We start from the raw sequence: 13,113 nt of genomic DNA on the forward strand, positions 1-13,113 counted from the left end.
ACAAAGATGGAAAATAACAAGCGTTGGTGAGGATGTAGAGAAACTGGAACCCTCATACATTGTTGGTGGCAATATACATATGTACAGCTACTGTGAGAAATGGTTTGGTAATTCCTCAAAAAGTTAAACATAGAATCACCATATGACCAGGCAATTACACTCCTAGATATAAACCCAAGAAAACTGAAAACACATATTGACACAAAAAGTCACACATGAATGTTCATAGCAGCATTGTTCATAGTAGCCAAAAGTAGAAACAATCCAAAGTCAATCAACTAATGACTGGATAAATAAAAGTTCTGGCCGCACAGTGGAATATTATTCAGTCATAAAAAGGAATGAAAAACTGATACTGCTGCAACATGGATGAATCTTGAACACAGGCTAGGTGACATAATCCAGACACCAAAGGCCATATTTTGCATGACTCCATTTATATCAAATGTCCAGAACAGGCAAATCCATAGAGACAGAAAGTAGATTAGTGGTTGCCAGGGTCTCGTGGAGGAGGGATAGGGAATGAGGAGTAATTGCTAATAGGTATGAGAGTTCTTTCTGGGGTGATTAAAATGTTCTAGGCCAGGCGCAGTGGTTCACGCCTGTAATCCCAGCACTTTGGGAGATCTAGGTGGGTGAATCACAAGGTCAGGAGATCGAGACCATCCTGGCTAACATGGTGAAATCCTGTCTCTACTAAAAATACAAAAAAAAAAAAAAAAAAATAGCCGGGTGTGGTGGCACACGCCTGTAGTCCTAGCTACTCAGGAGGCTGAGGCAGGGGAATCACTTGAACCCAGGAGGTGGAGGTTGCAGTGATCCGAGATTGTGCCACTGCACTCCAGCCTGGGTGGCAGAGGGAGACTCCATCTCAAAAAAAAAAAAAAAAAAGTTCTAACATTAGATAGTGGTGATGGTTACACAATCTTGCGACTATACCAAGAACCACTAAATTGCATACTTCATACAGGTAAATTATATGGTTTGTGAATTATGCCTTAAAAGAAACCAATAATAACATTGAAAAAAGCCTTTGTACCATTGGGGGAACAGGATGAGGATGTACAGGACCTCACCATATATTTTTTTTTATAACTTCCTGTGAATCTATATATTTCAAAATTTAAAGTTAAAAAAAAACATTTTGGGAGTGAGGTTGCAAACGCCTTTCTATTCTAAGCACTTTTCATTACTTTGTGGCTATCTTCGATGGTAATGTAAAGGATATCACATCTTTCTTTCTTTCTTCTTTTTTTTTTTTTTTTTGCGACAGAGTCTCACTCTGTCACCGAGGCTGGAGTCCAGTGGCACGACCTCGGCTCACTGCAACCTCCGCCTCCCGGGTACAAGCAATTCTCCTGCCTCAGCCTCCCAAGTACCTGGGATTACAGACATGTGCCACCACGCCCGCCTAATTTTTGTATTTTTAGTAGAGACTGGGTTTCTCCATGTTGGCCAGACTGGTCTCGAACTCCTGACTTCAGGTGATTCACCTGCCTTGGCCTCCCAAAGTGCTGGCATTACAGGTGTGAGTCACCATGTCCAGAGGATATCACATCTTCTAATAATTATTCTTCCTATAAGAAGCTCTCATTCAGTTTGTCTTCATTCTTCTCTGCCCCACTTCTTTCTCTATGGGCTGCTTATACTACTCAAGTACTTTCCTAGTTTCTGTCATTTATAAGCACTAATCTTCTTACCTTGCTCTCCAAATGCCTGAGTGGAGATGAATGAGGATGAATCAGGAAGGAGATTAAGGGTTTAAGATAAAATACTTGCAGTGCTTCAAAAGTGATAGAATAATGAGTGCCTTTACCTGAATGATCACTGTCTATGATCCTAAAAATGGTCTCTAGGTTGGATCGGTTTCGATACAATGTTTCCAGCAAACTTGATTGTATGTTCTGCAAGAAAAAATTCATTTTCCTTCTTTGTCATATGTTTAGGCTTGTTCCAATATATAATTAACACACAATCAACCCTGACAATCACACATTCTTGAAAAAACCTGAAAATATTTTGCCATCCCTCCATTCCCTCTACCCAGTTCAGCCCACCAAATAATCTAGTGGTTTAAGAAGCACCTCACCCATGATGAAAACCTTCTAAAATTGACTGGTGATGATTGCACATACAGGTTGTGTATGCCTTGTCTGAAATGCTTGGGACCAGAAATGTTTTGAATTTTGGATTTCTTCAGACATTGTAATATTTACCTGTACATAATGAGATATCTTGGGTATGGGACCCAAGTTTAAACATAAAATTAATTTTTGTTTCATATACACCTTATACATCTAGCCTGAATGTAATTTTTGTTTGTTTGTTTTGAGATGGAGTTTCACTCTCGTTGTCCAGGCTGGAGTGCAATGGCCCAATCTCAGCTCACTGCAACCTCCGCCTCCCGGGTTCAAGCGATTCTCCTGCCTTGGCCTCCCAAGTAGCTGGGCTTACAGGCATGCGCCACCACGCCCGGCTAATTTTTGTATTTTTAGTAGAGACGGGGTTTCTCCATTTTGGTCAGGCTAGTCTCGAACTTCCAACCTCAGGTGATCTGCCCGCCTCGGTCTCCCAAAGTGCTGGGATTACAAGCATGAGCCACCGTGCCTGGTTGCCTGAAGGTAATTTTATAAAATATTTTTAATAATTTTGTGCATGAAACAAACTTTGCATACATTGAACCATCAGAAAGCAAAGGTGTCAGATGTGGAATTTTTCACTTGTGGCATCGTGTTGGCACTCAAAAAGTTTTGGACTTTGGAGCCTTTCAGATTTGTTTTTTTAAACAGAGTCTCGCTGTGTTGCCCAGGCTGGAGTGCAATGGCATGGTCTTGGCTCACTGCAACCTCTGCCTCCTGGGTTCAAGCAATTCTCCTACCTCGCCTCCCAATAGCTGGGTCTACAGGCATATGCCACCACACCCAGCTAATTTTTGTATTTTTAGAAGAGACGGGGTTTCATCGTGTTGGCCAGGCTGGTCTCGAACTCCTGGCCTCAAGTGATCCACCCTCCTCAGCCTCCCAAAGTGCTAGGATTACAGGAGTGAGCCACCGCACCCAGCCGAATTATACACTTTAAATGGATGAACTGCATGGTATGTAAATTATATTGCAGTAACACTGTTAAAAGAAGTACCTAGCCCAAGGTTGCACATACGTTACATATTTTATAAGCAGTTATTGAATAAATACTTTTTAAGTAGGGTAAGCACCATGGTGTTGAAGAAAGAAAATGGGCCTTGAGGTAAGACAGACCTTGGCTTGAGTCCCAACTTAGTCATTCTATGACCTCAGGCAAGTTGCTAACCTATGTGGGCAGTGTCCTCATAAGAGTAATGGTGCTGATAATGTGTACTTCTTGGAGTGGTTTTGAGGATTAACTGAGGCAATGTATGAAAACCACTTAACACAAAAGCCTGACACATAAAAACTCAAGAAATAGTTATTCCCCTTTCTCACCCATCCAGCTTTTTGGGCTATTACTAGTTGGTTGTTTCTGAATCAAGTTCTCTCTAAGGAGTATCATAGCCCACATGTGCTCTCATCCACCATTACCACACCGTTACCTCGCGACTCAGTTGTTCCTTGGCCAAGTTCTTCAGCCAAGACTTGTACTCCAGCATGTTGTCTGCTGAGCTGTTCACCAGCTGTGGCCTCAGCATCCGCCATGGCAGTCCTAGATGCAACACAGACTCCACCGCTGCTGCCCAGTCACTCAAGGTGATTAAACCTACAGGTGAGAGCTAACTTGTTGCCTTGTCACCTAGAAGTCTAGTTTCCTGCCCAATGGTGTGTATATTTTTATCCTGACATCCTTCTTACTATCTGCAGGTAATAGAAATAATGGGCACTGTCACTATTTTTGTTGATAGTAGCAGAGTTGGCTGGAAGCTAGGCTTGCCAGATAAAATACAAGATGTCCAGTTAAATTTTAATTGAAGACAGACAGTAAAGTATATAAAAGTGCCAAATATTGCATAAAAATTATTTGTTGTCTATCTGCTTGTCTGTAATTCAAACTTAATTAGGCATTTTACATTTTTGTTTACTAAATCTGGCAATACTTCTGCAAGCCACATAAAAGTCTTGTAAATGATATCATAAAATATTATATATCTACAGCATTGGTTATTTAAAAAAATTAAACCACCTAAATTCCTTAGAATATATCCACTGAAACTCTTGGAAGGCTACAGTATGTGTATGTGAAAAGATATTACTATGAATTCATAAATGTTACTGCTGTTTTTAAATAGGGATATATTTTGTCAATGTCCATTAGAAATTCCATTAGTTGAGCAGACAACATTTTTAGCTTGGATAATAAATCATGAAATACCTAGGTAAACACAGACTCAGCTTCAACAAGTCAAGTCATTCATCTTTTGCCAGTCTTATACTCTTATAACTTCTCCCACGTGTTCTTTGCTTGGTTCTGGCCATGTTATCCTTCCGTGACTCTATTTCTTTTCACCCTCTCTATTTGGCTAAGTTCATATTTTGTTAAAAGCTTACAATTTTAAAATTTAGTTAGAATAAATGAGACATTAAGTTGAATAAAATGGAGGATATAGCCAAAGGGAACTTTGGGTCACTCATTAAAGCAACAAATATTTATTTGCTAACTAGTGTAAGACAGAGATTTTCTGGCTAGCTTCCTTCCTCTGTGAATCTTTAACTTGATCATTCTTACCGACTTTATCTGCATCATGCTTCTTAAATTCACTGAGAAGATCTGAAGAATGAGCAAACAGCTTCTCCCTCAGAGCTCTCAGAGCCGACTCCTCCACTCTGCTAATCCTGGGACAGGAGATGAAAAGCGACATTTTAACACACTGGTATAGAAAAAATAGAGATTTTACTGTATTTCCACTCTCTCTTTCCTAACATATCAGTCTCCCAAGAGCTCAGTTTTTGAGGGAGAGCTCCTTTACTCTTCCCTGTTGTACACAAACAGGATGAGTATGGGGAATGCCACTGTCCTTCCTGGTATGGGACAGTGGTTAGAGAAGAAGTTCTGGAGAAGGATCACCTCTGTGGTAAAGTTATCTAATCATCCTGTGCTTCAGTTTTCCCACCCGTAAAACAGTGATTAAAATGGTACCTGTCTCCACTTCACAGGATTATTGTGAAGATTACAATGAGTAATTTCATGTACAGCACTTAGAAGAAAGCCTGGCACATAGAAAGCACTCACCAAATAGTATCTGTTATCACAATTGTTGTGCATTTCTTGTAATTTATTATCATGTGAAACAGAAGGCAAAATTTATGAATAACAAAATAACACTAGTTTAGTTTTTTCATTCTTATTGGGTCAATAGAGTAATGCTGGGCACAGTACTTGGCCCAAAGTAAGTGCTCAATAAATATCTGTAGTTGAATGAACAAGAACATAAAAAGAGGCTTGGCGTGGTGGCTCATGCCTGTAATCCCAGCACTCTGGGAGGCCAAGGTGGGTGGATTCCTTGAGCCCAGGAGTTCGAGACCAGCCTTGGCAACATGGCAAAACCCCCGTCTCTACTCAAAGTACAAAAAAAAAAAATTAGCCAGGCATGGTGGCGCGTCCCTGTAGTCCCAGATGCTTGTGGGGCTGAGGTGGGAGGATCACTTGAACCCAGGAGGTAGAGGCTGCAGTGAGCCAAGATCGCACCACTGCACTCCAGCCTGGGTGAAAAAGTAAGACCCTGTCTCAAAAAAAAAAAAAAAAAAGAATATAAAAAGAGATAAAAGATTACTTGTAATGTCTTATTGAGGAACCAATCATTCTATAAATAATGACCAGATAACCTATCTTTTCCCATGTTAAAAGTTAAAAAAAATTAAATCATGTTTGATGAAAATCTTACTGCAATTGAAGGCATTTAACATGACAGTCTTTAAGTGGGCTACATAGATCCTTAAAAGAGTGTGAACCTAGCCTGGCATGGTGGCACGTGCCTATGGTCCCAGCTACTTGGGAGGCTAAGGTGGGAAAATCACCTGAGCCTGGGAGGTCGAGGCTGCAGTGAGCCAAGATCGCGCCACTGCACTCCAGCCTGGACAACCAGAGTGAGACCCTGTCTCAAAAAACACAAAAAATTGTGAACCAGTTAGGCATGGTGGCTCATGCCTATAATCCCAGCACTTTGGGAGGCTGAAGTGGGAGGATCACTTGAGGCCAGGAGCTCAAGACCACCCTGGGCAACACAGCTAGGCTGGGTTTCTTCACAAAAAAACTTTTAAAAATTAGCCAGGCATGGTGGTGCATGCCTGTAATCTCAGTTACTTGGGAGACTATGGCAGGAGGATTGCTTGAGCCCAGGAGTTCGAGGTTACAGTAAGCTATGATCATGCTACTATACCCTGGCCTTGGTGATAGAGCAAGGCCCTGTCTCTACAAAAGGAAAAGAAAGTGTGAACCACCTAAAACTCACCCCAAATTTCACAGGTATGTGAGCATAAGTGAATTTTTTGTAGACAGTTTGTTGTTTTATCAGAGGCTAACAGAAGTATGGGACTCCTAAAAAGTTTAAGAACCACTAGTTAGACAAAGCATTTAAGCTGCTCCTGGTAATCTGTAGTCATGGAGAGTTATGCAAGGATGGAGTAGGGCAATGGCCTTGAAAGCTATCTGGATGTACAAGGCTTTCCTGTCCCTACGTCAAGTAACACTTAGTAAGCACTTACTAAATGCAGAGCTCTACATGGATTATCTCATTAAATCCCTCAACACTCATTGAAGAAAGAACGATAACATTAAGTCCATTATGCCCATTACAGACAGAGATAGTAATTAGGTCGAGGTCACATAGCTACCAAGGAGTGAGGCCAGATACCTATCTGGCTATGCTGGCTCCAAGCTGGCTCTCTATTATTGTGAGAAGTGGATTGAAACAAAAAGTAAATGGACTCTGACTGAGGATTCCTCTAAGAAGAGCATGTTATCAGGCCAGGCATGGTGGCTCACACCTGTAATCCTAGCACTTTGGGAGGCCAAGGCAGGAGGATCGCTTGAGCTCAGGAGTTTGAGACCAGCCTGGGCAGAATAGTGAGACTTTGTCTCTACAAAAAATTTAAAAAATTATCTGGGCATGGTGGCGCTCGCCTGTAGTACCAGGTGTGAGGTAGCTGAAGTGGGAGGATCTCTTAACACTAGCAGGTCGAGGCTGCAGTGACCTGTCATCATGCCACTGTACTACAGCCTGGGTGACACAGCGAGACCCTGTCTCACAAAAAAAAGAAAAAAAAAGAAAAAAGAAAAACAAGGATGTTATCTTCGGTTTATGGACATTGAGACATCATCAATTATGGCTGCTCAGAGACATTTCCCTCCTTTTTTCTAAGTTCTCCATTATGCTTCATACAGTTGAAGTCACTGGGATAAGTGATTTCTGGGTAAATCAGGTGATGTTGTACTTATTTAATGCAATCAATGAAGGTTTCAAAGAGTTGAATGCTTTTTGACTATCTTATTGAAACACACTATTCACTGTAGGGAATCCTACTTTACTATTACATTACTACATTACATTACTACATTACTATTACTACTATTACTACTGCAGGGAATCCTACACTATTCACTGTAGGATTCACTGCAGGGAATCCTACACTATTCACTGTAGGATTCACTGCAGGGAATCCTACACTATTCACTGTAGGATTCACTGTAGGGAATCCTAGAATGACTCTTTTTGCAGTGACAACCCCTAAATCCTATGGGATGATAGTTCTGCACTCCAGGTACCAGGGCTCACCCCTGGAGATTCTAATTTGGTAGGGTTGGATGAGGCTCAAATGGCTGATTTTTTATAAAGCTCCACAGATGATTTTGCTGCACAGTAGGTCTGACATTCACTTGGTAGGTTTATATTTTTACATAATTCTTCTTTTTAAGTGAGGCTGGCCTATATTTAATAACTTGAGAATGATTTAAAATAATGCACTTTTATAGCACTCACACAAGGGTAAATGCTAAATACTAACATGTTCTCTATCCACCTGATTTATGCTAGCTTTGCCGATCTTAATTTCTAACTCTGTTAGGCTGAATACTTAAAGAAGCATGTTCAATAGCAGTAAAACTGTATCTGTTAGCATCTTATATACTCTGAGGCCATCTTCATTGTAGGAGGCAATATTGTGTAGACATTAAAAGTGTGGGTTCTGAAATAGAATTGCCTCGGTCAAGGACTACCTTCACTCAAGGACTAGCTGTGTGACCACAGGTCAGATGATTTAACGTCGGTTCTTTAATAATCTCTTCTACAAAACTGAAATTAATAACAATATCTGTTGCCTAAATTTACTGTGAGACTACCCATATAAATTCTTTATAACATTTTGTGGTTGTAATCTCTCAACTAAGAACTCAGAATCATCTCAAAAGCTACCATTTATTTATTTATTTATTTTTATTTTACTTTAATTTATTTTATTTTATTTTTGAGATGGAGCCTTGCTCTGTCACCCAGGCTGGAGTGCAGTGGTGCGATCTCGGCTCACTGCAACCTCCACCTCCTGGGTTCCAGCAATTCTCCTGCCTCAGCTTCCCGTGTAGCTGGGATTACAGGCGTGTACCACCACGCCTGGCTAATTTTTTTGTATTTTTAGTAGAGACAGGGTTTCACCATGTTGGCCAGGCTGGTCTCAAATTCCTGACCTCCAATGATCCACCCGCCTCGGCCTCCCAAAGTGCTGGGATTACAGGCATGAGCCACCGCGCCCGGCCAAAATCTACCATTCGAATAGTATTATATGCTTCCTTCCAGAAAGAAAGGGGCCTCATTAACAAATCTGTGCACTGAATTTCACCTGCAAAATCTCCAGACAGTGAAAGAACGTCTGGCTGTGGCTTGTAGGGGTAACACAAACCCGTTAAAGATGAGAGAAAATAGAAGAGTAACTTCAGAAAGACTTAGTGGTTTAGTAAGCAGACTTTACCCAAGACGCAGCCATGGAGAATAATTTCTTCTTCTTCGTTTTGTTTTTTTTTTGTTTTTTTTTTGTTTGTTTGTTGTTTTGAGACAGTCTTGCTCTGTTACCCAGGCTGGAGGGCAGTGGCACAATCTTGGCTCACTGCAAACTCTACCTCCCAAGCTAAAGCCATCCTCCCACCTCAGCCTCCCAAGTAGCTGGGACTACAAGAGTACGCCACCACATCAGGCTAATTTTTGAATTTTTTGTAGAGATGGGGTTTTGCCATGTTGCCCAGGCTGGTCTGGAATTCCTGGGCTCAAACTATCCTCCTGCCTTAGTCTCCCAGAGTGCTGGGATTACAGGCATGAGCCACTGTGCCCCACTGAGAATAATTTCTGCAGAAAACAAATTTGTTGCTCCCATTAATGATGGGTAGATAGAGCTATTAGGAGTGTGTGGAAGGGAAGGAAGAGACTCCTACTCTAATGTCTATTGTATTAATAGAACTTCATGCTGACATAGCCAAATTCTGAATTCTCATGTAGAACTTGAATAAATATAACGTTTGACACTTCATTCAAAGATTCTATGAACACTATAATTTTTTTTTTTCTGAAAATCACTCATTGAAAAGTCTTGCCTTTGCCTCATGGTGAGTGTGTGGGTCACCTTGTTAGCTTGATACTGCACGATATGTGGGGTCAGGGCTGGCCCCAGTTTGACATAGGCCCCTCTGTTGCTGCCAACTTCATAGTAGTTGGAGGCAGAAAAGATCGTTAATACCTACATCAAAACAGAAGAGAGACAGGCATTCACATTCACTGAAGAAACCTTCACCCTCAATCCTATGTGGCCCAACTCAACTGCAGAAGCTGCTGTTTCTCCTAGTGCTCATCTGGGAATCCTTTTCTTTCTTTCTTTCTTTTTTTTTTCTAAAGTCATCAATGCTAATAGGGCAAGAGTTGTGACTCAAGTCATAGAAATTTGAATTCCGATAGTTTCACAATGTATCTTCTTCACATTTTTATCCTAAGTGAAAATAGCAAGGGTCATAGAAAACACCATATTTGCTTCAACTTAGAGGCAAGCTGGGTCTGATAAACCAGGATGGCCATTACAATGAGCAAGAAGATGAGTTCTGAGAGCTGATGTGGTGCCTTAAAGCAGAGTTTCCTACGGAATGTTGTGGCTCCTCAGATGGTGTATGAAAAAAGTTTTCACAGTCAATGCGTTGGGAAATGCTAGATACTGTATCTCTTCCTGAAGATTTACAGTGGTAGGAAACTAAAGGTACTCAGAAGTCCTGCAATAAAGAAACTTGTACAGTATAACCAGTGGTATTAGGTGAGACAAATATTGTAGGATTTGGAGATGTCCAAAGATTAGTCAGGATGTTAATTGTGCTCCTGAGAAGACAAATGATCCTGAATCCCTGCCTGGGGAGCGACCTGAAGAATAGAGGTGTGGCTGAGAAAACACTGGCCTTATATTTCCATTCATAAAATGGGACCATGTCAGTCAGGGCATTGGTGGACAGTGGCCTTAATCAAACTTTGGGTTTTAAAGAGGACATAAGAGTCAAGGATAAATGACTGTAAAGGACCTAGTTGCTTTGAGCAAGTAGGTAACAAATACAAGGTCTGTAGGTTGTTAGAAACTGAGAGCCTTTGCTCATCCAGGCCTGAGCCCTTCGGACTACTTTGGTGACACACAAGCCTGTGCTGCTGCAGAGGGAGCACCCACCTTGCGGTTGTGACAGAATTCATAGCCTTCAGGTTTGCATTCGTGTGAACGGATCAGGAATTGCAGGTTGTATTTTTGTAGCAACTGCTGTGTCACATCAGGCCCAAAATAACAGCCTCCTCCTCGAATAGTGTTGGCCTTGCAGCCCTCTTGAGCCATGGGATCACTCCACAGGATATCTACAACCTGAGAAGACCAAGAGATGATTTCCTTCCCAAAAACTAGATACATATTCATTCACAGTCATTCAAATGAAAGGAAGAGGAGGAGGAAAATATTTGAATAAAAATAAGTGAATAAATGTCCATGCAAGCAATATTTGACATACATTTATATTTTGGACCTCTAAGGTTCCAGAATTTCTTATTACTCACAAAATGAATGTGTGCATGCCTACATATTTGTCGACAAGCATATACCCACTTTCTTGAAAATAAATCTGATATGAAAGCTCAATATGTAAAACAGATGAAGTTGTCCTGCTAGAAGCTTTGATCATGGCCAGTAGTCGTCAGTCAGTGCCAATGCTCCAGGCTACTGGACATTTGCCCTAAAGAGAAGGCGCAAGTCCTGGGACTGGCAAGAGAGTCTCTTGCATATTCACAAGACCCCAGATGTGGTCCTGGGAAAATGCAATCGACATTTTATTTCTTAAAGTAGTTTAAGAATTTTTTTTTTTTTTTTTTACAAATTGCAGAAGAGGCCAGGCATGGTGGTGGCTCACACCTGTAATCCCAGTACTTTGGGAGGCTGAGGTAGGTGGACCATTTGAGGTCAGGAGTTCAAGACCAGCCTGGTCAACATGTGAAATCCCGTCTTTACTAAAAATACAAAAAAATGAGCCAGGCATGGAGGCGCACACCTGTAATCCCAACTATTCAGGAGGCTGAGGCAGGAGAATGACTGTAATCTGGGAGAGGGAGGTTGCAGTGAGCCGAGATCGTGCCACTGCACTCCAGCCTGGGTGACAGAGCGAGACTCCACCTCCAACAAACAAACAAACAAACGAATAAATAAATAAATAATTGCAGAAGAGTTGAGCAATTTTTCTAGCACTTCAGTTTCTACTCTATTATTAATACTCAGGAAAACAATAACTGCCAGTCATACAATACTCAGATGAAATAACTGAATAATTTTGGTTATTGTCATTTAATACTTTCTTTTGTTTTGTTTTTTTTTTGAGACAGAGTCTCACTCTGTTGCCCAGGCTGGAGTGCAGTGGTGCAATCTTGGCTCACTGTAACCTCCGCCTCCCAGGTTCAAGCGATTCTCCTGCCTCAGTCTCTCAAGTAGCTGAGATTACAGGCGTGTGCCACCATGCCCGGCTAATTTTTGTATTTTTTAGTAGAGACAGGATTTTACCATGTTAACCAGAGGCTGTTCTCGAATTCCTAACCTCAGATGATCCTCCCACCTCAGCCTCCCAAAGTGCTGGGATTACAGGCGTGAGCCACCACACTTAGCCAACATTTAATGCTTTCTAAAAGTACTTTTGTAAAAGAAAAACTTCATTCGATTTGTAAGTATCAAGACATTAACACTGAGTCAGTTTGTAAAAGGAAAGACCTATACTTTATAATTTCAATTCTAAATTGGTGTTGAAGCCCAGATCAATAACTCTGACAGAACATTAACTAAACTCACCATCTCTTTCTCCAAGGCTTCTAGACTCAGAGTCAGCTGCAACTTCTCTTTCTCACTACCCTCCATCCAATCAATCAGCAAGTTCTGCTAATTTTAGCTCTTAAATAATTCTGAATTTCTTTCTTTTTTTTTTTTTTTTTGAGACGGAGTCTCGCTCTGTCGCCCAGGATGGAGTGCAGTGGCACGATCTCGGCTCACTGCAAGCTCTGCCTCCTGGGCGCATGACATTCTCCTGCCTCAGCCTCCCGAATAGCTGGGACTACAGGCACCCACCACCATGCCTGGCTAATTTTTTTTGTATTTTTAGTAGAGACGGGGTTTCACCGTGTTAACCAGGATGGTCTCTATCTCCTGACCTCGTGATCCGCCCGTCTCAGCCTCCCAAAGTGCTGGGATTATAGGCATGAGCCACTGCGCCCGGCTGAATTCATTTCTTTATTGGATGAACTGTATGAGATTGCCATTCTTATGGGTCAGAAATGGTTGAATACCAGCAAGTTCCTATAATTCTGTTAACACTACTACAGGCCAGGCACAGCAGCTCAGGCTGGGTGCAGTGGCTCACGTCTGTAATCCCAGCACTTTGGGAGGCCAAGGTGGGTGATTGCTTGAGCCTCAGGAGTTCAAGACCAGCCTGGGCAACATGGTGAAATGCTATCTTTTCAAAAAATACAAAAATTAGCCAGGCATGGTGGTGCACACCGGTAGTCCCAGCTACTGGGGAGGCTGAGGTAGGAGGATCATCTGAGCCTGGGAAGTACAGGCTACAGTGGGTCATGATCATGCCACTGTACTCCAGCCTGGGCAACTGGAGTGACATTGT

At 41.7% G+C, this 13,113-nt stretch overlaps 1 protein-coding gene across 1 annotated transcript in view; it reads right to left on the bottom strand.

Moving 5' to 3' along the window:
- PPEF2 (protein phosphatase with EF-hand domain 2) overlaps positions 1-13,113 on the bottom strand; it is a 42,711-nt gene that overhangs the window by 2,774 nt on the left and 26,824 nt on the right. Inside the window, exons 12-16 of the mRNA XM_055384515.2 lie at positions 10,644-10,829; positions 9,541-9,683; positions 4,693-4,799; positions 3,566-3,729; positions 1,817-1,904 (exon numbers count right to left, since the gene is read on the bottom strand). Coding sequence (XP_055240490.1) covers positions 1,817-1,904; positions 3,566-3,729; positions 4,693-4,799; positions 9,541-9,683; positions 10,644-10,829 — 688 coding nt within the window. The remainder of the gene's footprint in view (positions 1-1,816; positions 1,905-3,565; positions 3,730-4,692; positions 4,800-9,540; positions 9,684-10,643; positions 10,830-13,113) is intronic.

The sequence above is a fragment of the Gorilla gorilla genome, chromosome 3 (assembly GCF_029281585.2).
Source record: "Gorilla gorilla gorilla isolate KB3781 chromosome 3, NHGRI_mGorGor1-v2.1_pri, whole genome shotgun sequence".
Classification (NCBI taxonomy): domain Eukaryota; kingdom Metazoa; phylum Chordata; class Mammalia; order Primates; family Hominidae; genus Gorilla; species Gorilla gorilla.